Genomic DNA, 24955 nt, shown 5'->3' with positions numbered 1-24955 from the left:
TTGTTGTTCAGTTCCTTAGTCATGTCCCACTCTTTGTGACCCCGTGAACTGCAGTTAAAAATCTTATTTTAAAAGTATAGAAATAGTGGAAAACCATTTATCACAGTCCCATTTTCAATTCTAGCTGTTACTGAATATTTTCATACATATGTACTTATCAACTGCCTGCTAGTGCAGGAAGTAAGAGAAATGGGTTCCATCCCTGGGAAGATCCCTTGAAGGAGGACACGGCAACCCTCTCCAGTATTCTTGGCTGGAGAATCCCATGAAGAGAGGAGCCTGGCGGGCTAAGGTCCACAGGGTCACAAAAAGTTAGACACAACTAAAGTGACTTAGTATACAAGCACATACTTACAATGAGGGCAGTTTGTTGGCTGGTGATTTATTTATGCTTGTCTTGTTAGCCAGCAACCTGTGTAATTTCCTGTATCTCTTATCCTCAGGATCAGATTCACAGCCAGATAGAGTCCTATTCATAGGTAGGAATATGTTGAGTATTTTTCCAGAATTCCCTGATAACTAAAGGATGGTAGATTTACATAGTCTGAGAGCCTAAGTAGCTTGGAAGTTCTTTGTTTCAGTTAGTAATTTCTTGTCAGCATAAATAACTATCTTAAAATGTCCCATTGGAAATACCTTAACCAATACCCTACCTCCCTAGGGGTTAAAGAGTTGTTTCCAGATTAGAAATGGTTATTATACTCTTGGTTCATTTATAGGGCATTTTAAACCAAAAGAGGTCTTTTTTTCCTTTTTTTAAGTTCCTTGGTAATATCACCAAAGAGGGTAAGTATCCATCAGTTCTTGTACCTTCGTTTTTTCAGAGAGTCTCTTCTTTTATAATTTGTTCATAATGTAATGGTATGCTCTGAACCTTGAGGATTAAATGTAAGGGTCTTTTCATATTTGCATTGTTAACTACATAGGCAAATGTCTTTTCATTTATGTGTTTTGTGCTCTTGTCTTAGGTGTCACGTGTACCTGAGGCGATCTCAGCAGCAGCAAGTACCTGTGGTGGATTTCCAGGCAGAACTGAGACAGGCATTCTTAGCTGAGACACCAAGAGGTGGTTAAAGCAGTATTGGAACACCAAGGTAGATGATTTCAAGAGAAAAATAAAAACAGGTTATAGCTGATGAAATCATGATCAGGATTAAACAACTAATTAAAGGGTAGGATGTTTGGAGGTCATTTAATTATTTGGGATATATTCAATTTCTTTTCTTTAAAGGCTTCATACAAATATAAACACATAGCAGAAAGTTTTAAATAGTAAAAGCAGTACCTTAATGCTCTCACCCTGAAAGACTTTTGTCATGAGTTACTTTCTAGACAATGTAGTCTTTTCTTTTTAGGTAGTTTTATTCATATTTAGCTTGTACTGCTTTTCACCTTAATGTAAGAAAAGCATTTCATTATGAATAGTTGCTGAATATCCTGCTAAAATGTTTTATAATTCCTTTCTGTGAGAATTTTATTTTTTCTGCTGATAGTTTGAAATGAAGCTTCAGTAATTTGCTTTTTGGAAAACATGAGATAGGATCATTTCCTTGGATATGCAGATGTAAAAATAAATCAAGGAATTTGAAATGAAGATTCATGTTCTAAATTATATTATCAATTATTAGTCTTTATTGCCATGAGAAAGTATAGTGCCAGGTACACTTTCATCTGCATTAATTATGTCAATTACATATAATTTATTTCTATTAGATTAGAAATACACATCACATCCATTAGCAGATGAGAAGCTAAATATTTTCCTAGGCTTATTTACTAGTTATTTTTTGTTTTCTTTTCTCATATTTTGTTACCCATTTTTTGGATCATCTGACGTGTAAGAAAACTATTAACCCATGATTTGTCAGTGTTATGTAGATTTATTTACAGTGTCTTTTTGTGTTAGTTGCTTAGATTTTTAGAAAATTGCAATTAATTTTGATTACTTTATTTTTCCTTTCTTAAGTTTAAGATTTGAATGACCTAAATTCAAAGGGTTTAATATGTGCTTTTCAGAAACTAAGAGAGGAAAGAAGTTTATAGATGAGTTTTCTTCTAGATTTTCTTTATTTCTATTTCAGAGTATAACCCCACAACTCATATTAATTAGGCTTGTTTATGGCCATCATTTCAAAAGGAAAAATCCTCCCCTACTAAATTCTTTACCCAGCATTCTGCAGTACTTGCCTGGACTTGATTGCAAGACAGTAGCATTGATTTCAGACAGTGGAATCTGGTAATTGTCCTCAGCTGTCCCCCAGAGTAAGAACATTTTTACATGAATAAGTGTGCATAATTGATTTTTTAACCAAGAATTCTTTGGCCCTTTAGTATAGTTTAGATACTGTTGCAAGTTCCTGTATAGTATTATTTAAATCATAATTATGATCTGCAAGTAGAGTAATTTTCCAAGTTTTAATTGCTAGTTTCATCTAAATAGTACTAGTTACTAGAATTATTTTACAGCAAGAGTTGGTAAAGTATCTGACTCATTTATTGCCTGTTTTTATAAATAAAAATTTTGTTATCACAGCCATATCCATTTATTTACATACAGCCTGTGAATATTATTGACAGTACAGTGGCAGATGGGAGTATTCATGACAGATTGAATGGCAGGCAAGGCCTACAATATTTATTATCTTTCCCTTTAAAAGAAAAAGTCTGCTAGTCTCTTAGAGAACCACTTTCAAAGATGAAAACATAAGGTGGAGCCAGTAGGGGAGTGTTGGTACTATAGAATGTGGTAAAGGGAAAGGTATTGTAAGGAGAGTAGATGAAGTAAACATTGCAGAGTAGAGAATCAGATGAATTTGGCCATAAGGGTCTTCTTAAAGTCTGCTATACATGTAAATGGGTAAAGACATTTAAACAATTGATAATGTTTTCTTTTTCATTATAAAAATGTAAAGCATGAGTGATAGCCAAGAAAAATGGGAAAGTAAACCACAGATTTTAAATAGCCATGTTTCAACCATAGTGGGATTTTTTTTTTTTCTTTCATTTTACCCATTTGCTTTTCTTTTGAAAACATAGTTGTAATCATGCTTTTAAACTACCCTACTTATGTATATCATTAATGTTCCTTCATTTTATTACATAATCCTCAATATCATTTGTAATGAATAAATGATGGTCCCTTCATGATTTACTTTTCCTTTGTACTTGTGTTTTTTTTTCCCCTAGTTTGCTATGCTATTATGAATATTCTGCATTTTAAAAATACTGTATATTAGGTATTTTAAATTTATTAGGATGAGGATTCAGTTTGGGTATGCAGGGTATAAAAATTAGTAAGTTCTTAAATGTTTTGTTATGTTGCTTTTTAATAACATCATAAGCATTATTTACCATCAAGAATAATTCAGTCAGTTCAGTCACTCAGTCATGTTTTGACTCTTTGCGACTCCGCGGATTGCAGCACACCAGGCTTACCTGTCCATCACCAACTTCCGGAGTCCACTCAAACTCATGACTATTGAGTCAGTAATGCCATCCAACCATCTCATCCTCTGTTTTTCCCTTCTCCTTCTGCCTTCAATCTTTCCCAGTATCAGGGTCTTTTCTAATCAGTCAGTTCTTCGCATCAGGTGGCCAAAGTATTGGAGTTTCAGCTTCAGTGTCAGTCCTTCCAGTGAATATTCAGGACTGATTTCCTTTAGGATTGACTGGTGGATCTCCTTGCAGTCCAGGGAACTCTCAGGAGTCTTCTCCGACACCGCAGTTCAAAAGTTCAAGAATAATTACTACAGTGATAATTTCTTAGTACCACCTTTGATGTCTCTTTTTTCCCCTTTGACAAACACTTTCCAAAGTGGAAAGATTGTTTTCCTCTGGTTTAACTGGCATTGCTTTGTGGATTAATAGTTTCCACTTAGCTGTGTTTCTCACATTAGAATTTTGTGCATATTTTTTTTTTCTGTGAAGAGTCTATTTTATCAGGTGAATGGGAACTAATACTATACCATTGTTCTGTGACTTCTCATTTTTTGTGTGTTAATTGGCCAAGTCTGACCATCAGATCTTTTGATTTAAGGAAGCTTTACATATTTATGTAGTTTAATCATTTCAAAGTCCACCCTTTTCAAAAGTTTGAGAACTCCTCTTTCTGAGGAGTCCCAGGATATAGTCAGGCCACCTGGACCATTTAGTTGTTTATGTCTGCTTTCATCAGGAAATTTATTATAACTGCTAATTCCTTAGTGCAGTGTAATATTGCTGCTCTTGTTTTTTTTTCCTCTTAAAGCATTTTGTTCTTCTTTGCTGTGGAGATAACATTTGATCACTCTACAAAGTAATACATCTCCTTTCTCTCACAAGGATTCGTGATTAGAGTATGCTGAATTTAGGAATGAGGTATAGCTTTCTAAATTTCAAGTCCATCTCTTTAAGAGAAGCCCATTCTTAACCTCTCCAATTAGTCAAACCCTATTCTGAGTGAAATGTTATCTCCTATTTATATGGATTATTTTATACATAATACATATTTATGTCCCCAGTTCTGTAGGTCTCCATTGCTTTAGTCCATGACTCAAATCCCCAGATGCATTTCTATACATGGTAATAACATAGTGGTTGTGGGAGGAGTTTGGAACCTCAAACAGGTTAGATGGATAGATAGAGGCCTGACTGGCTTTCTTTTGTGTTCTGATCTACTAAAGCAGGAAATCTTTGTTTGCATTTGTTGATCTCTTAATAGCTAAGCTGTATGAACCTGGTTTGGTCTGTGTTCACTGAAATGCCAAGCAGGATAAAACATTTGAAATGGGTCTGATTGGGAAATCTGGACTCTGAAATCTTTTGGCACTTGAAGGTAAAATCCCTGACTCTGAATTATAAAATTTCATTGGGGAGGTGACTGACTACAAATTTCCACCTTAAATGCTCATTTGATACTGATTCCCACCGAAAAGTGAAAGTGTTAGTCACTCAGTCACGTCGGACTCTGCGACCTCATGGACTATTGCCCACTGGGCTGCTATATCCATGGAATTCTTCAGGCAAGAATACTGGAATGGGTAGCGATTCCCTTCTTAGGGGATCTTCCTGATGCCGGGATCGAACTCAGGCCTCCTGCATTGCAGGCAGATTCTTTACTGTCTGATCCACTAGGGAAGCCTATTATGTTAATCTTTATTTCAGAAACCTTTCTGTGATTACATTTCTTTCCTTTAAGTGAAATTTTGAAAATCCATATCCAGCCCTCTTTTTTTCCCCTGGTAATCACTGTCTGTGGCTCATTGTCTAGTAGCATGTCTCCATTTGGGAATAAGGGCCAGGAATACTGTCTTATTGAACATTCAGCTGCTTTTGTTCTTTGGAGGCACTAGTGGCAATATTACATGTAATCTTAGCAACTTTGAAGATTATTTGACGGTTCAGACAATTTACTGTATAAGAACAGCTTAATTGGTGTATGTTTTATATATCATAAAATTTGCCCAGTTATAAGCTGATTGCCATTACAGCCATTGCCACATGTCCTTTTAGGGTTTTCTGTTGCCTGAGTAAGATCCCTTTGTGCCATTTAATTCATTCCCCAACTCTACCCCCTATTTCAGATAACCACTTAACTTAATGTCTCCATGGATTGCTGAAGATCTTACATCTTAGATATACTATCATAAAAGTGGAAATTGCTAGAGGTTCAAACATATACCAAGGTTTCCTGAGTTTACAGACTACTCTTTTATAGAGAATCCTGTCAGAATTCAGAACATTTAAATTATAGGCCTGAAACTTTCATGTGGATTTGGATTAAAATTACATTTATTTGGGGAGTTTTTCTTCCTCTGCAATTTTCTGGAAGAGTTTGAGCAGGATAGGTGTTCTCTAAACTTTTGATAGAATTTGTCTGTGAGGCCATCTGGCCTTGGGCTTTTGTTTGTTGGAAGATTTTTTATTACAGTTTCAATTTGCATGCTTGTGATTGGTCTGTTCATATTTTCTGTTTCTTCTTGGTTCGGGTTTGGAAGGTTATACTTTTCCAAAAATTGATTCCATTTCTTCCAACTTGTCCATATTATTGGCATGTAATTGCTCATACTATTCTCTTATGACCCTTTGTATTTCTGTGTTGTCTGTTGTAACTTCTCCTTTTTCATTTTTCATTTTATTGACTTGAATCTTCTCCCTTTTGTTCTTGATGGGATCATCAGTTTTATCTTCTCACAGAACCAGCTTTGCAATGAATTTTGCTGTAGTCTCCATTTCTTTTTCATTTGTTTCTTCTCTGATCTTTGTGATTTCTTTCCTTCTACTAGCTTTGAGTTTTTTGTTGTTGTTATTCTTTTTCTAGTTGACTTTAGGTGTAACATTAGGTTGTTTATTTGATGTCTCTTTTTTCTTGAAGTAGGCTTGTATATAAATTTCCCTCTTAGCACTGCTTTTATTGCGTCCAATAGATTTTGAGTTGTGCTTTCATTGTCATTTGTTTCTAGATGTTTTTTGATTTCCTTTTCGATTTCTTTAGTGATCTGTTGGTTATTCAGAAGCCTGTTGTTTAACCCCCATGGGTTTGTGTTTTTTATAGTACTTTTCATGTAGTTGATACCTAATCTTACAGCCTTATCAGAAAAGATGCTTGAAATGATTTCAACTTTTAAAAATTTACCAAGGGTTTGATTTCTGGCCCAGATGTGATCTATCCTGGAGAATGTTCCATGTGCACTTGAGAAAAAAGTGAAGTCTATTTTTTTGGATGAAATACCCTGTAGATCTCAATTAGGTCTAACTGATCCATTGTATCAGTTAAAACTTGTGTTTCCTTATTGATTTTCTGTCTGGATCATCTGTCCATTGGTGTGAGTGGGATATTTTAAGTCCCCTACCATGTCACCCTGTTACCAAAATCAGACAAAGATGCCATAAAAAAGGAAATTACAGGCCAATTAATGATGAACATGGATGAAAAAATCCTCAACTAAATGCTAGCAAACTGAATCCAACAGTGGGCTTTATCCAGGGATGCAAGGATTCTTCAGTATACACAAATTAGTCAATATGATTCACCATATTAACAAATTGAAAGATAAAAATCACATGATCATCTCAGTACATGCAGAGAAAGCCTTTTACGAAATTAAACACCCATTTATGATTAAAACTCACCAGAGAGTAGGCGTAGAAGGAACATACCTCAACATAATAAAGGCCAATAAAGACCAACTCAGAGCAGACGTTATCCTCACTGGTGAAAAACTGAAAGCATTTCCTTTGAAGTCGGGAATAAGATGAGTCCACTCTTAACCACTCTTATCATTATCATTCAACATAGTTTTGAAAGTCCTAGCCTTAGCAGTCTGAGAAGAAAAAGAAATAAAAGGAATCCAGATTGGAAAAGAAAAAACTACATTTATTGATGGTAGGATTGACTTACAGAAAAAGCTGCACAAAGGATGCATGGTAGTTTGCATGTGGAGAACAAAGCTTGGGAGAGAGATTCTGAGTAATGGTCATTTTATTATTTTTTTTTTTTAGAAAACCTAATACCCTCCAAGTTCTCTTTAAAATGTAATGAACTGACATGAAATTTTGCTAATTGTAGGGAAATACTGCCTCTACATTTTACCATTCTTACTGAACTATTTGTATAACTTCATTAAACTCTCTTCTAATCTATTATGGTTTTACACACCATTCTTTTTTTTCATTATGTCATAGATCTTAACCACTATTTAAATGATTTTATTTTCACATAAGAAAATAGATGATTGTAAATTACTTAACCAGGTTACTGTTTGTAAATCTTCTCTATTGAAAACAATGGAGACAACAATCTTACTTGAAATGTTTGCATTGTTGAAAGTACAATTAAACTAGATTTTGTTTATGATACTGAGTTACTTTTATGTAAAACCAAAGTGAAAGTGAAGTCGCTCAGTCGTGTCCGACTCTTTGCGACCCCATGGACTGTAGCCTATCAGGCTCCTCCGTCATGGGATTTTCCAGGCAAGAGTGCTGTAGTGGATTGCCATTTCCTTCTCCAGGGGATCTTCCCGACCCAGGAATCGAACCCTGGTCTCCCACATTGCAGGCAGACGCTTTACCGTCTGAGCCACCAGGAACATCTATGTAAAACCAAATTCCCATTCATAAAGAACATAATGTGTATGTTTGCTTTTTAAATATAATTAGCAGTTTGAGAGCACTTACTAGTTTTGGCTAGGTTTGGTTCATACTTATTAGAAGCATTTTCTTAATCGGGGGGAAATGATTGTATTCTAATGTTTGTTTCTTTGATTACTAAGAAAGTTGACTGTACATACATGTAAGCATTCAGTAATTGTATGTCACCTTTTGACAAAGGACATCTTAAGCAGGTACGTGATAATATATTACATTCATAGTGAAGAGATATTTCCTAGCATTATTCTGAAGGGACTTTGGCTGGGTGGGGGGAGGTAACATTGTGGTTTAAAGCATTTAGGTGGTTTAGCCAAGGAGCAAAATCTGGGCTAACTCAGGAGGAATTCAAATGGAGAAACTTAGGAATACCAAAATGTTGAAGTTGAGATTACTTGGTATTAATTTGTGACCAGAGAATCAAACACCTTAGAATAAGGATGGAAAAAGAGAATACTATGTTTTGGGGATATTAATAGAAAATTAAGTTTATTTTTGAAACTTTTAAGAATTTCTGTGTAAAATTACATTCAACAAACTGGTAACTTATAGGTGTGCAAAAAATGGGAGATAAGGTCATCAAATAGTGAAATTTGGTGTTTAATTGGTGGGTATAAGAGTGAAATAGAGTGATTTTGAGTATCTCAAATAGTACTTTTCATACAAGATTTTCTGCCTGTTTTAAACCATGGTAGATGTGGTGCAGCTTGATCATGCTTTCCTCTGCAGGCTCCATCTACTATTTGAAGCTTCTGCCTCAGCTTGCATTGTTTGTAAGAGAACCTGCGTCATACCTTTATCTGTAGCCTTCCCTTAGGTCTTAAGGATCCTGAAACTTTCCTGTGGACATTGAATTTGGTGGAACAGCAATCATGGTAAGATGTTTATTAGGGTAGAGGGGAGAAAAGCTACTCTTTAAATATATTGGATTTCCAGAGTGTGAGGTGTTTCAGGGTTCTTAATAGGGAATTAATCTATAGTGATGATACCTCATTGCATTAGATAAAAACTGTAGAAAACCTCTGTATGTTGTCCTGTTATAGAGATCTTGCATTGTGAAGAAAGACAGAATTTTTGGTCGTATTTACAGTGGTGAGGGATCACCTGCAGATGGGGGACTCAAGAGGTCAGATTTCAATAGATTGAAAAGTCTACTTTGAAAATGGATGGTCCAGCAAAACCACGGCCGAGGAACAGGCTTGAAATCAGTGGAGAAGAAAAATGGTCTTTGAGACTTGATTGGTACAAAGGAAAGCAGTCTAGAGAGATACAGCATCCTAATCCATTTGGTGGCTCTGTTTAAGTTTAGGTAACCAAGAACATACATTATTAATGGGAAGGATATCCAAAGGAACTGAAAATTAGTTTTTGATGAATGAGAAGAATCTTAGATTTTTACAGTGGTTTGGGGTCTTCCAGAGGGCCACAGTATGGAAATAGTATGTCTGCATATTAAAATTTTAGTGGAGTGGTCACTTGGGATGAAAATCTTTTTAAAAGGGGCCTTAGTGGCACCTTTACAAAAAATTAAGTAAAAGTTTGAGAAACACTGATGAAAGTTCTGAATGATATAAGAGGTGAGGTGTAAACTAGGATAGAGGCCTTTAAAAGAGAACTGAAAAATAATACATTATGTTTACATTGGGTTGACGGAAACTGCAAAGTTTTTGATGGAGATAGAATTTTCCCACCAATTGTCTAGGTGTCTAGTGGGAAAAGAAATAGTCCTCAGGATCACGTACTCTGTAGGAGAGTGAGATTTGGGATTCGAATTGGGAAAGGACAGGGATTAGAATGATGGTATGCTAAAAGAGAGAACTGGGTTTGGGAATCTATTGGGGAAATCATATATTTAGGGCAGTGGAAAACTGCATAGGGATTCTGAAAAGTAGACCATTCCATAGAGGAGTATAAGTGGTCCTGGGTCCAAACTTAGTATCCTAAAGGTAAGGTAAGAAAAGATTGACTGCATGATGTTTTTGTTAAGAAAGCAGCCAAATTTGGATTGGTACAGGAGTGGGGAAGAAACAGGAAAGGGTTAGAAAGTAGCTGCAGACAAAGTGATGACTAACTCTTATCTTACTCCTTCCAGACTGTGGGAAAGAGTAGCAAGATGCTGCAGCACATTGACTATAGGATGAGATGTATCCTGCAAGATGGTCGTATATTCATTGGCACCTTTAAGGCTTTTGACAAGCATATGAACTTGATCCTCTGTGATTGTGATGAGTTCAGGAAGATCAAGTAAGGCCACTTTGGGTTTGGGCAGTGGGGTCCTGAGGGAGAGGCAGAACAGTTAAGGGTGAAGGAGTTCGTAAGTAGTTAGGGTACCTGCTGAAGGAGACAGGAAAAATGGCAGTCCTGTCCTGGTCTCATCTCTGAATTGGATGAATCTCCCAGTATTAGAGTCACTGTATCCACACTACTGTTTCATTATTTTTATTTTTTATTTTAATTTTGAAACTACAATTATGAACTAAAACTGAGGAAAAAAGCTGTATGCTACTCTCAGAATAACAATATATATTTATTTAGAAAATTGAGATCGAAGGAATTGTAAGAGTCACAATTACTCTTCATGGTTGAGGACTTGAAATGAGAATAGAATAGTTCAGGCCTGGTCTAGCAGTTGTTCAGCCAGCCTCTTTGCCTGCCCCTTGTTTTGTCTGAACTCACGTGGTCAGTGTTGATTTGGCATCAGCCTCTAATCTCCCTTGCTTATTTGTTTTGGGGGTTTATCCATGCTCTTTCTCCAGAAATAACTTCAATATGCTTGTGCCTTACCTATGACACAATCCTCTTTGCACCTGTGTTTGAGGAACTTCCTGTAACAACAAGAGCGTGGCACTTGGGAGATCCCAGAGCCATTATACTCAATTGACTTTCCATTCAGAGTATTTGGGTTAGTGCTAGTAATATCTCTAGATGTTCAAAATGGTTTTGTTTCAGGCTCTTATCTAGGGGCAGAATTTATATTGACCATTGGCTTGATATCTTCTGTTCCCACAGTTGATGATACATTGTCCAAAAATTTAATTTGACCAATTCACTTAGAAGTTTCTGTATGAAGAGAAAGGTGATGATGCTTTGCCTGCCTGCTATACACATCTGTTCTCAAATCTTAATAGAATCCATAACATATTCCTTGTCTTTTTGTTTTTATTTATTCTTAATTTTCTTCCTGCATGTGAAGTTGGATCATTTCAGAAATTCTAGATGATGAATGCTAAGTTAATGATCAATGTTAAGGTTTTGTTTAAATAATCTACATTTTTACTGAAAACGATTTTTAAAAATTACAACTTTGATAAATACTAAAGACAATTGAGAGTGCTTTAGGTGTATCCTTAATTTATGTCTCATTCTTCAGTAAGTTTTAGGGATAATTTCACCTAAATAAGGCACTATCTATATTATATGGTAGAAGCTGTATGCATATATGATTTTTGCTGCTGACACACGAGGAAATTAGACTAACAGAGGTTCAAAAAGTTTTCAAAAAGATTTCCCCTGATTATATCCATGCATACTCAGTCACTTTGGTTGTGTCCGACTCTTTGCCACCTTATGGACTGTAGCCTGCCAGGCTGCTCTGTCCATGAGATTCTCCTGACAAGAACACTGGAGTGGGTTGCCATCTTCCAGAACTCAGACCTACGTCTCTTATGTCTCCTGCATTGACAGATGGGTTCTTTACCACTAGCACCACCTGGGAAGCCGCTTCCCATGGTTATATAGTATGTGGTAAGTCTAGGAATAAGCAGGTGTCTGCTATTAGGCTGTTATTGCCTGTTGCTGTTCTCATCTCTTATTTCAGTTGTCTTGTCATTAGTATTTATTTAGTTAAAAATGATTTAATTCCCATTTTAACATGAAAACTTGAAGTTTCAATGTTGCCTGTCTTCAAAGTCTTAGCCAGTGTTGATCACTTTATAATGATCTCCTTATAATAGAAATAATTGAATTACTGTGTAGTGTATTAGAAAATAATGCAGTATTGTAGGTCAATTATACTTCAGAAACAAACTCAGAAAACAACATCAAATTTGTGGCTGCCAGAGGCAGGGCATGGTGGGGTGAATTGGATGAAAGTGGTTAAAAATTATGAACTTCCATTTTTAAGGTAATTAGGTACAAGGGATGTAATGCACAGCATGAGAAATGAGATTAACAGTGCAGTATGTTATATATCAAAGTTGTTAAAAGAGTTTTCAAGGAAAAACATTTTTTTTTTTTGTATCTGTAAGACATGTTGGAGGTCCACTAAAATTATTGTGGTAGTTATTTCATGAAATAAGTCATTATGCTATACACCTTAAAGTTAACACAGTATGGTTTGTCAGTTATATGTCAGTAAAACTGGAAGGAAAAAGATAAAATTCCAAGTTTTGCTGTCAATAAAGACCCATATGCTGGAAAAGATTGAGGGCAGGAGAAGAGGGTGACAGGATGAGATGATTGGATGGTATCACTGACTCAATGGGCATGAGTTTGAACAAACTCTAGGAGACATTGAAAGATAGCAAAGTATTGTGCTGCAGTTCCTGGGGCCACAGAGTCTGCATGACTTACCGGTTGAACAATAGCAACAACCATTAAAAGAATCCTAGCAATGTTATTTGCATCTGTGTTTCACAAAGAAGAAATTAGTTTTGCTATAGTACAACATTGAGGGAATATTCTGGAAGTTTGGTGTATAGTAGGAAAAGAGCTCACCTTTATATATCGAGTCTAGTTTTCTTTGTTTTTGTCACAACTCAGTAACTGAGCATGACTATCTGGGCATGGATTACTGTCTTGATATGTAATTATCTATAAAAATGTTAGTGAGTCGATCCATAACTTACCATACTAAAATTTTCTTCCCATTTATAGGCCAAAGAATGCTAAGCAGCCAGAGCGTGAAGAAAAGCGAGTTTTGGGTCTGGTGCTGTTGCGTGGGGAGAACTTGGTTTCCATGACTGTGGAGGGACCACCCCCCAAAGATGTAAGAAAGATGTAGGACAGGACAGAACATTAATGTGGGAGGGAATCACAGTATTTGAATTATTTGCTAAATGAGTGTACAACAGAGACAAAGTACACTATACCTTTGTCAAAATGTGCCTGGCACTTGATATAAGTTCTTGTTTGTCTATAATGGGAGATTAAGCGTATTCTAATGAGTTATTCTATGTGCTGACTACAATCTAGTTATGGGTAGGAGTGCTGATTTATTTTCTCTTGATAGGATCGTGAAAAAGTGAAAAATATATGGGCTCCCAATTTGACTAGTATACATCTAGTGTGTAGGATGCTTCTCTTGATGCTATTTTCAATATAGAACCTCATATGAGATAGGTTATATGGTAAAATGTTGAAAAGAAGTAATTATTTAGGAATGATTATTGATAGATAGCTTTCATAAATTTGATTTCAAGCTATATATGTATTTTTTTGTTTCAGACTGGCATTGCTCGGGTACCACTTGCTGGAGCTGCAGGGGGCCCTGGGGTTGGCAGGGCAGCTGGCAGAGGCGTTCCAGCTGGTGTTCCAATTCCCCAGGCTCCTGCTGGATTAGCAGGCCCTGTCCGAGGGGTTGGGGGGCCATCTCAACAGGTGAGGCACCAGAAGTGTTATTGAGAGAAAGTACCTGGAATCTGATACTGAGGAGACTGAAAAAACTGAGTGAACATCCTGTACTGTGTAAAGCAGTATATGCTGTAGAGGGAAGAGGGGTACAAATATACATTATGAAGCCACCATGATAGCAGTAACTCAGCACTGATGAGCGAAGAGGAATATGGATGGATAAACCAGAGTTGAGAATGCAAAGGGCTGATGAAGTTAAAAGCGGACATGTTCATTTTAAAGGAGAGTGTGATAGTGGTGATAGTGCGCCTTAAATGAGAAAAATGGGAGAAGTGCATAATTGCTATAATTACTTTGTGTTTAATAAATAGTGTATGATCAGCCTTTTCTTTTCTGTATTTGAATGATGTGAGGAAGTGTTTATATTTACAGCCTGTCTGTGCGTTCTTTCTCAGGTAATGACCCCACAGGGAAGAGGCACTGTAGCAGCTGCTGCAGTTGCGGCTACTGCCAGCATTGCTGGAGCTCCAACTCAGTATCCACCAGGACGGGGGACTGCACCTACACCTGTTGGTCGAGCAACCCCACCTCCAGGTAAGGAATCGATGGAGAATTTGGTTCTAAAAAGAATTCTAAAAGAATTTGGTTCTTAGATACAGATATGGATCTGGGAAATAAAATTATGATGACCAAAAGCACTCTTTAAGAAGATACTAAATTAAGGCCCAGCCTAACTCCCTAACTAGGAGCTTGGAATATGTTTTCACTTTTGGCCATTGATTTTTAATGAAAACTATGGACTCTTGAATTGGGATGATCTGCCGTAGCAATGGTCAAGGAGAAATTTGTTCAACTCTTTACTTAGTACCTGGCTTATTTCTTTAACTATTATCTTGTGCTTTATGCTACCATCTTAGCTGATTTATGTGCTTTTTTTTTTTCCTGCCATTTTTCTTTCTAGGAATTATGGCTCCTCCACCTGGTATGAGACCACCCATGGGCCCACCAATTGGGCTTCCTCCTACTCGTGGGACACCAATAGGCATGCCCCCTCCAGGAATGAGACCCCCTCCACCAGGGATAAGAGGTGAGTGAGTATTAATAATTTTCTCAGTGGTACTAGCCAGGCCCCTGAATATTTATGTTTGTCTATTTTTTTATGATCTCATGGAATTTTGCTTTTTCTTTTCAAGGTCCACCTCCCCCAGGAATGCGTCCACCAAGACCCTAGGATACTGTTGATCCTTCTTAGTCACTTTTTGTCCTGCAATGCAGCTTGTGAAATGTGTGAAATGTTTGTGAGCTTTTGTCCCCTCTGCTCCATTAATATTAGCTAATAAATGCATAGAGCAATTAAACTGTGAGGTACTGTTGTACATTTTTTGCCTTTTGATGTTTTTTAGAGGTCAGAGTTAAGATTGGGATTTTTCTGGTCTTGAAGTTATTATGGATGAGGTAAATCCTGTTAACCAACTCATGTAAATAATTTTGTCTTTGTATGTCTTATGGTGAAACGGTTATGATAGTTGTTTTAGCTTAACAACTTTGACTTTGTGCACTGGCTGGTATCACATGATAAACTTTATACTGACCCCTCTACTTTACCATGCCGTATATACTTGAAGGAAAGTAGGGATGTGATGCCTTGTAAGGCCATCTTATAGAAGGAAACTGATACTGGATTAGATTTTGTTTCTTCAATCAAAGTATTTGAAATAGGAAGGTTCTTCCTTCCTTGCAAGCTTACTTCAGTTGATGACCTTTTTGGACATAGTGTCCTTGTGCCCGTCTGGTCAGAGAGATGACATGATCCTGGAGTAAATCATCATTTCCTACCCGTGAGTAAGTATTTATAAATTTTTAAATGAGTGGTAGAGTATGGGTCCCAGGACACTTCTTTTAAATTTAACTTTTAGGCTGCACTGTGTAGCATGTAGGATCTTAGTTCTTTGACCAAGGATCAGATGCACACCCCCTACGTTGGAAGCATGGTGTCTTAACCACTGGACTCCCGGGGAAGAACCTAGTTGACTGTTAAGTACCAGTTACAATCATATCCAGCTGCATCATTTAGTGATGTATGGGAAGTTCAGAGAAGTAGACAGTATCTTCCAAATAAATAATTAATGAATGCCCAAATATCTAGGTCTAGTTAGAGTTGATATGGAACAGTGAAATCTCTTAAAAGGAAGAGGTTGGAGGTTTTAGGTTTTATGGCTAAGGTTTCAACTGGACAATAAATGAGTCCTTATTGATTGTAGCAATTAGCTTGTAAAACACCACAGTTTAAGACTGGTAATAACTCCTTAGTAATTTAAGACTTGTAGACTAATTGTCTTCTGCTTTGATTTTATCAGCAGAGATTGTATCTGTGTCGCCTTTTCCAGCTTTTAAATCATGGCCTTTCAAATTACAGTCTCTGGAAGAAGAGGGGCATTCAAAATGACTACAGGTGCTGGCCCCAACTTTATATGGTCTATCCCAAAGTAATTTTTAAGATTAATGGCTACTTTCAGGTAAGGAACAAAAGCAGCCAAGCCTTCCTTGGTTTAGGAGATTTTATAATACATGTGATAACTTTTTTTTAGAGTTTGTGAATGTTACAAAGAATCTTTGTGATAACAGAGCTCCAGGCAAACCATTCTCTTAGAAAATTGACCCTGATATATATGACAGATATACAACCCTCATTTTTTAGAGAAAAAGTATGTAGAGAGTTTTATTTTCTAAGAAGGCTGCTCTCTGGATCAGCTTTAAATAATTTGTGGTACTTTTTTATGTTTTTGGAAAGAAAATACTCATCCATGTATAGATATGCTGGTGTGCATAGCCTTTAGATATGCATATTTAAAGACTACTTGTTCTCTAATACTAATTAAAGATGGCCTCTTTTGCAAGTTAGAAGTTAATGGCAAGAACCCTAGATTATGCAAAAAGCTTACTTCCATTATTTTTACTTGGTGATAATAGTATTTTTCTCTGCTTAGAACTTGAATTTTTTTTTTTTTTTTGAAACTCTTCATTGTAGAATACATACTAAGAAAACTTAGGTGTAAGAGAAGTATGGGTATTTTGTTGTGGATTGCTAGATCTGCTTCTACAAGGTTCTTTTGCGGTCACATACTAGTACCAACATAGTCAGTTTTTAGACACTCATGGAAGTAAATACTTGATGTCCCTAAGAGTTTCTCCTACATACCTGCATTTGAATGCATGTTTCACCTAAAATGTAGTGGGACAACAACTTCCTGGTTTCCTGTTCACATTTACTGTAATTTAATGTAATTTACTGTAAAGTTCACATTACATTCACTGTGGCTCCATAAAGATATACATATTGTATAGCAATGTATATTTTTATTGTGGTTTTCAGTAGAATTCTGGGACTTAAAAATTGAAGTAAGAATTTGGTATATAATAATTATACTACCTTTCTGGTTTTGAGTTGTTTGTGGTATTCTGTGCTTATGTAATAGGCAAACTGGACTTAGTATAGAAGCATGTCAGATGTGACATAGTTCCCTGCTTCCATAGATTCATTGGTACTCACTTGTGTAATCATGTCTAATTTTAGAAGTCTTGTAATTTTTCCCAGTTTCATTGATAGCACTGTATAAAGTTAAATAAATAAATTCATAAATTTAAATTCATAAATAGCATTGTATAATTTTAAAGTACATAGAATGATGTCTTGTAATAAGTATATATTGTGAGAAGATTACCACAGTAAGATGAATTACCACATCTATTTCCTTACGGAGTTATTTTTTGGTAGTAAGAACATTTAAGATCTATATGTAAAATTTGTCATAGCAGATTTTAAGTGTACCATATATTAACTGTAGTCATCATGTTCTACATCAGATCTTTAGAATTTATTCATCATATAATTGAAAGTTTATTATCTTTGATCAGCATCTCCCCATTTCTTCTACCCCCTAAGCCCCTGGCAACAATCACCATTCTAGTCTTCAGATTTTTTAGATTCTGCATTTAAGTGAGATAAAAAATTTTTAACTTTTGTAAACAAAACTCAACATGTATCTGAACATTTCATAATACAATATAGGTTTGTAACTGACTACTTGCTGAAATGAGTAATAAGTCTTATTTGAAATTAACACAAGCGTTTTTTTCTGATATTTGCAGCATTTTGAAAATTCTCCCATTTTCACACAATCCCATAAAGTACTCCCATAAGTAAATGAAATCATTTTTTTCATTCATTTACTTATGGGAGTACTTTATGGGATTGTGTGAAAATGGGAGAATTTTCAAAATCCTGCAAATATCAGAAAAAAACACTTGCTTGTGTTAATTTCAAATAAGACTTATTACTCATTTCAGCAAGTAGTCAGTTACAAACCTGTATTGTATTATGAAATGTTCAGATACATTCTAGCTCCTTTGGGATGGGCCATAAATATAAAAATGTTCAGAATTTGAATTTTCCTAGATAAAGCAAATAATTTTGGCTTTTTTTTGTTGTTGTTGTCTTGAAACTTTTTCAGTCATATGCAGTGCCTTTTTGCCCACATAATTGATGCCTCTGAAAGGAAGAGAAAATTTGGTTACTGAATTTTCTGATGTGTCAATGTGGATCCTACCCAGTAATGTTGCAACAGGCTAAAAATATTACTTAACTACCTTTAGGACAGAACAAACCACACCAGGTAAAATAATCTTGTTTTTAAAAAAAAATCATATTGCAGAGGCCTTGGCTAGATTTATGATGACATAGGACCTTGTCTGAACATGATGATTTCAAAGTTTGAGCTTAGAAGGACACTCTGAAATCTAGTCAGTGTGCCTCAATAGACTTTTCAGACAACATTATTCTTGGCAAAAAATGTTGTTCTTGACATGTGAAAGCTGAATAGCTAGAATTGGCAGGTGTAGTAGTACACTTTGTGCCAATTCTTCAGACATCCCTTGTTTTCTTTTTGTAGATTTTTGTAATTATTTTCTTTTTTTCTTCCTTTTTTATATGTGCACACACATATATATATATATATATATATGTATGTATACCACAAACACTGTTCAAAGCAAAAATGGAAGCTCATCTTTGGATCTCAGAAGGCACATATGTGACAAGGTGGAAACAAAGACAGAAACAAGATCAAAATAAAGGAAACTACCACATCTTGGATCAAACATTGGAAACCAGTTCTAGGTGTCTAAGTGATGTCCAGAAGGAATGTTTATGGAATATATTTTATGAAATGCTGTGAGTGTGGTAAGTGCTGTCACACGAATGTTGGTGTTTAAGGACAGTTTATTTCTCTTCAGTTGTCTGCAGTTATCAATGGGATCAGAGCCTATCACAGAGTAAATGTTTAAGAGAGATGCCATTACTGATTTTTAAAAATGTTATTAGATACTTATATTAGTGAATATTAACTTGTATTAGTGACAGATTAGAATCTAGGGCTATCTGATATCTAATGTTATACTCTTAATACTCAGTAGTCATTAAGTTAGGCTCCTCTCTGGGAATAGCTGTTTAGTAAATATCAGGATTTATTGTAGAGAACCTAAGTACTTTGTCATGAAGTTTACAGGGTATTCATAGGGATACATTTTAGTCATTTTTTGTCAAAAGTGGAAATACCTGCAATTTGAGTTCATAGGAGTGAGCATATCTTTGTTGCTTAGTAAGATGATGAAGTTCTACTAGAAGAGCAGTATTTGAAATCTAGTTTTGCTTGTTCTAGATTTGAATGTTGTTAAGTAGCATCAGATATTCACACAGCCAGTGTATCTTTGCAAACAGTGCATAGGGGCAGTTAGTACAGGGGAGCTGCTCCTTTATTGCTACAGGATACTTAATTCAGCTTTTTAAATGGTAGATGAAGAGTCTTGTTTCTGTTTCGTCTGCCCTTCAGTCATAAAAATGACTAATAAATAAAAATTTCAAAGAAATAGTAGGTGTTTTAAGAAATATTTCTAAGAATAGAAACAATCTCAGTGAGTAGTATGTTTTCTTAGACATGGTAATTTCTACCTTCAGTGGCAACCCACTCTAGTGCTCTTGCCTGGAGAATCCCATGGAGGGAGGAGCCTGGTAGGCTACAGTCCATGGGGTCGCAAAGAGTGGGACACAACTGAGTGACTTCACTTTCACTTTACCCGGTCTGGTGAACTTGGCTGGACACTGGCTTTGAATTTTAAATAGACTGAGCAGTTTTTTTGACTAAGTGAATTGTGGCCCTAAGTGATGTCAAAGTAACAATACAAATATTCCATCCGCCAGAACTGCTGAAGTCACAAAGAAGAAACTTATGAAAGTCTTGTTACAGAATAATATTTTTGTTGTCTAAGATTATAACATGGCAGGTTTTGGAAAGATGGTTTTTCTAATATTGGAAATATTTCTAATACTGGAAAGATAGATTTTTCTAATATTCTTCCTTTATTAGAATGAAACATTAGTGGTTCACTGGAGGCCTTGGTGTCATTATGACTTTTCTTTCACCAAAGCCTATAATAAAAATTGGCATCTAATAGGTTTTTGATAGTAATTTTTGTTACACTATTGTCTTAATTATTGGTAAGTACAAAAAGTTGGCCTTATAGGCAAAATTTGGCTTTCAGTTTAACGTTTATTTTCTGATTGTTTTTTTGTAAGGATTGAGTCAAGAAGTAAGAAAATTTATTGTGTCAGCCAGAATCTAAGATCAGGGAGTTGTGTAGTACAGCTCTGCACCTTGTAGCTTGTGGGATCTTAGTTCCCAAACCAGAGATTGAACCCAGGCCCTCAGTAGTCAAAGTGTGGACTCTCTATCGCTGGACTGCCAGGGAATTCCCTGGGTAATACTATACTATCTTAAACTCACTTATGTGAGAGTTCCAAATTTTGATTTGGGGCTTTGGTGAAGAGAGAAATGTGTATCTCTTACTGAATGCCTTTATCTGTTTCATTCTGGCTCACTGGGGAATAAAACTTCTGTGTTTAAAAAAAATGCTTTTTAAAAAAATGCTAAAAACAAAAACATAAAGATGTTATTTATGGCTGCACTGGGCTTTTGGTGCTGTGCGTGGGCTTTCTCCAGTTGTGGCGAGCAGGGGCTGCTCTCCTTGTGGTGGTTGGGCTTCTCACTGCAGTGGTTTCCTTGTTGCAGAGCTCAGGCTTTAGGCATGTGGAGGCTGTTAGGTTAGCAGAGTATATTGATTATTCTCTTGGTTTTTATAATGTGCCATAAACATCATTCTACAACTCATTGTAAAAGAAAAGACTTTGAATAGTTGCTTTTAAAATTGCAAACACATGTACAGATAATTCTAAGCAAATAGTGGCAAATAAGCAGGAAATAATTCATAAACATCCTTTTAAAATCATTGTGTAATATATATTTAACTATCAATTTTACAGAGATTTGAAACATGATGTCAACTTGAAGGTGATTGGCTGTCATTCATGGACATGAATGGGGCCTAAGAAAGATGGACAAGGATTTCATCCAGAAACTTAGAATCTTTTTTGCACAGTAGCTACTGTGTTACATAGATGGCTGTTTTGGAGCTGCTTTTCATACTGAAACTTCTAACTGGTCCCCTTACTTCCAGCTTCAGATTCTGTAATTTATCTGTTGGCCAGAACAATCTTTGAGAAAGATGATGAAACCACGTCGTGTTCTTCATAAATCTGCAATTGACATGTTTCAGAAGTGTTAGAAATAAGCAATAATTGGAAAAGAGGACAAAGGTTTATATAAACTGATAATATTTTGAGTATTTTTTTGCCACTGTGAAAATTGGAAATTTTCCAGTTCTAGTTACTGAACATTTGGATTCATAAATTTCAAACTCCTTTCCTCTTACCCTTTGGTCCACAAGAGTCTCAAGATAACTTTGCACAGCAAGATACAATGTGCAACTCAGGATGGTGTTAGGGTAGTTGTGTAAACTTTTTTTTTGTATTAACATAGATGAGCAGATTTTTCTGGAGTATTCTGAGCAATTTTACTTATTGACTGATAAGGAATTCTACACCTCTTGCCAATTTAAAGCGTCTTTTGCCGGGGCACTTCTGTATAGATACTTTCTAGATCTTTAACTCTGCATTGATTTGCCTGATCCAGCAGCATCAGGACAGCAACTCTCATTCCAGATTTCTCTCCAAGATTCAAGTATGTGAAGGGTGTCCACTGAATTGAAAATTATTTCAACTCGGTAAAACTTCCAAGTATTGGCTAGTCTGGACAATATCAAGTACATGTAAGCTAACCCTATAGGAAAATGAGGCTAGGAAGGGAAGGACAGTGCTTCTTGATTTCAGTTAGAAGCTTTACCATATACACAAATTATAGACAAAATAAGAGTTTAGTACTGGCCTGAACTTCGTCTTGGTTCTGAAATATTGATATTTCATTAGCAGTCTTTGGATTGGTGAGGAATAGTAATTGCCTTGCTGTGGATTATCACAGTTACCAGTCAAAGCCCTATATATATGGCATTTGTGTACATTTATGATAAACAGATCTTAATTGCGTTTACTCTAAATCTAATCCCATTAATTAATTTGACATTTGTAGCTTATGAATGTTTTTAAATACTTAGGAAAATTGTGTTTGGGTAATGGTATTGAGATACAAAATACTCTGAATGATGAATTGTTCATTGAATGTTGGGAGGTGAAGAGAATGAAATTCAGCATGTAAGAGCTTAATTGTATTCTTTCTTTGCTTAATCTTTTGGAATCTAATATTCAAGTAGATAGGTCTACATTTATAATCATCAATATATTATTTTTATATAAGATAATACAGCTTGTTTCCTAAGAAAGTTTCTAAAAATACATTTGGTAAAAGTGTCTTCTGGAAAAGACTTTTAGAAAGGGATTCTGAGGACATTTTGTAAGCTGTACAGAATTTTGTATTGTTTATGGCTGGCAAAAAGAGAAGGACATGGAAATGTCTAATATTACTCTATCATAAAAGCAAAAGAAGGCACTGCTATTGTTTATATGCATTTTAAAAATACTGTGTATGACATAACCAAATATAATTGCTTCGTGACATTTCTCAGTGTGTTGCAAATATTAACAGAGTTTGTTAATATATATAGAAGAATTATTTTTAATACATGATTATAGAAATAAGGATTGTTAGAATACCTCTGAATGATGTATACATTTGAAATCATTTGATTGGATTATTGCAATGGCTTTTTGAGATGAGAGAGATTGTTCTGTATTCAACTGTCACCTAAGAAATTCTATTAAGGGTGCTCTATCTGGATGTAGATGTTATCCTGTAATGACATTTATGTTACAGTTTTTTATGGTATGAGATTGCCTTATTAAGATGAAATTTTTGCACCAGAGAAGAGCTTCTCAATGCTTACATAATCAGGATTGAGTGGGGATTTTTTATTGCTTTGTACATAATAGAAAAAGTACTGTTCTTTACCATCCTGTCATGCATAGAGATGGCTGACATTTCAGTTAGTAGAATATAATGTTGGTTACTGAGGTATTTCTAGACCACTTTGTCTTAGGCAAATAAAAGCTGAATTTAGGAGACAGAGAATAGGGATTTTTGGAAGATTGTGTATGTATATGTATATGCATGAAGAGCGTTCTCAAATAGCATCCAGACTTTGCTCCATGATCAGATGTTGGGAATCTAAATATATTTGATCAATATTCTAATTTCCAACCAATATTAATTCATTTCTGGTAAAAGTTGTTAAACAGTTTGTTACAAGCAATGTTAAATTTTTTGTTTAACTTGTAATTGTCTATATCATTGTAAATTCATATCAACCTAATAGGATACAAATATTTTTGTTTGCCAAAAGAAATGTTCCTTCCACCCTCTCAGTATGTTCATTGGATCATTAGACACAATTTTTAGGTTGTGAGAAATACATAGTGTGGAGTACATAGTGTGGAGTATCTAATGTAAATATATCATTTTATGACAGGATTCATCATGGTGGAAACATCACTGGACTGCTTTTATGTTTTTCAGATATATTTGTATACAAAAAGAACACAACTCTTTATATAACTTAGAGAAATCTTCACATTTGGTAATAAAACAGCATAGGCTAGAAAAGTTTTCATTTGCCAGTGGCATTTGACTTTTAATGAAAATAGTGAATTATTGTTTTAAAGTATTTATTTATAGTTGTATAGACAATATGTAAGTTTTTATGGGTGATGTTAGTGATAGTATATCAGACCTAAGTTGATTAAATAGAGGGCTGATGAAAGGAATTTTTTTATATTATGTGTATTTAATAGCATTATTATATGTTTTTAGGCATATGAGCTATAATTTATGCAGGTTTTATAAAATATTAACTATGCAGAGAGTGAAAATTTTGCCTATTTTCAGACTATCTGAATAAATAATTGGGCAATTAAGGGATTTTTTTAGATGGTGGTCAATAAAATAGAATATGTAGTCGTTTGCTCTAAACATTTAGTCCATGTTTTGTAGGGATGTTTTTACATACATATCCATGTATACATGTCAACACATATGAATACATGCACATATGTGTGTATAAAACTAGTGATACTACAAGTCATAGAATGGCAATATTTTGGGGGCCAGTTATCATTTGGCTTTAGTCTTAGGTTCTTTGGGTTGTTTGAGGGCAGATAATACAGGAGGCTTTAGTTTATGAACTTTATGTATTGCTGGAGAATATAGTGAGGCTGTTAGATATGTGGGAAGCAAATGTTAGTTTTTTAAAATGACATCTACTTAGGATTTGCCTGGTAGGCATGTATTTTGTGAGTACCAAACTGATAGACTAAAGTTAAAACACTGTTTTGACGAATTGCTAAACTACTTGTATTTGGGATATTTTTGGTTGCTAGGGATTGATCTCTTACTTTGCTTTGTATATTGAAGATACATGCTCTTTCATAAAATATTTTTAATTTCTGTCAATAATTTTGGAATACCTTTTCATTGAAACTTTAAAGTTACAGTCATTGTTTGATCTTAGATATAGCAGAGTGAGCATCTTCATGAATTAGGCTTGAATTTTGATGGTTTTCTGTTTATTGTGTTCTTGAGGTTTTTTCCATTAGACATTATTTGTTAGAGTGTAGAAATCATCATTCATATTTTTAAATACATAGACTTGTATTTCCATCTAAATTTTGAGTTTTAAATATTGGAACAGAGTAAGGACACATTCCACACTTGTCTAGCAGGCAAGCTCTTCTTTAACAAGTTCCTAGGTGTTCTGAAACCGCACGCACGCACATACACACACGGAATCAATATATTAATGT

General features: G+C 35.3%; 2 protein-coding genes across 6 annotated transcripts in view; both read left to right on the top strand.

The window, feature by feature from the left end:
• Positions 1-23624, top strand: part of LOC104984284 (SNRPN upstream reading frame protein) — a 31986-nt gene extending 8362 nt beyond the window's left edge. Inside the window, exons 3-10 of one of the 3 annotated variants that reach the window (XR_824736.1) lie at positions 969-1094; positions 13000-13111; positions 13570-13722; positions 14151-14289; positions 14657-14782; positions 14889-16211; positions 18207-18934; positions 21071-23624. Coding sequence is in view for 2 of the 3 variants with exons in the window: in XM_010833953.1 (XP_010832255.1) it covers positions 969-1074 (106 nt within the window). In the remaining variant the exon portion in view is untranslated. Of the gene's footprint in view, positions 1-968; positions 3152-8853; positions 8995-12999; positions 13112-13569; positions 13723-14150; positions 14290-14656; positions 14783-14888; positions 16212-18206; positions 18935-21070 lie in introns of those variants that run through there. The other 2 variants (XM_010833953.1, XM_010833954.1) reach the window with 2 other exon arrangements.
• SNRPN (small nuclear ribonucleoprotein polypeptide N) lies at positions 1006-18666 on the top strand. Of its 3 annotated transcripts, none has more exons than XM_010833957.1 (9): positions 1006-1094; positions 8931-8999; positions 10217-10368; positions 13000-13111; positions 13570-13722; positions 14151-14289; positions 14657-14782; positions 14889-16211; positions 18207-18666. In XM_010833957.1, the coding sequence occupies exons 2-8, from the start codon at positions 8997-8999 to the stop codon at positions 14924-14926; spliced, it is 723 nt and encodes a 240-aa protein (XP_010832259.1). In that variant the 5' UTR covers positions 1006-1094; positions 8931-8996; the 3' UTR covers positions 14927-16211; positions 18207-18666. The 3 variants fall into 3 exon arrangements, with proteins under 3 accessions (XP_010832259.1, XP_010832258.1, XP_010832257.1); XM_010833956.1 differs by lacking the exon at positions 1006-1094 and having other exon boundaries at positions 8854-8999; positions 14889-15537; positions 16053-16211; XM_010833955.1 differs by lacking the exon at positions 1006-1094 and having other exon boundaries at positions 8854-8999.
• Positions 23625-24955: the final 1331 nt, after the last annotated feature.

This window comes from Bison bison, unplaced genomic scaffold, assembly GCF_000754665.1.
Source record: "Bison bison bison isolate TAMUID 2011002044 unplaced genomic scaffold, Bison_UMD1.0 scf7180017863974, whole genome shotgun sequence".
NCBI lineage: Eukaryota > Metazoa > Chordata > Mammalia > Artiodactyla > Bovidae > Bison > Bison bison.
This window is presented reverse-complemented; position numbering and strand designations above follow the sequence as displayed.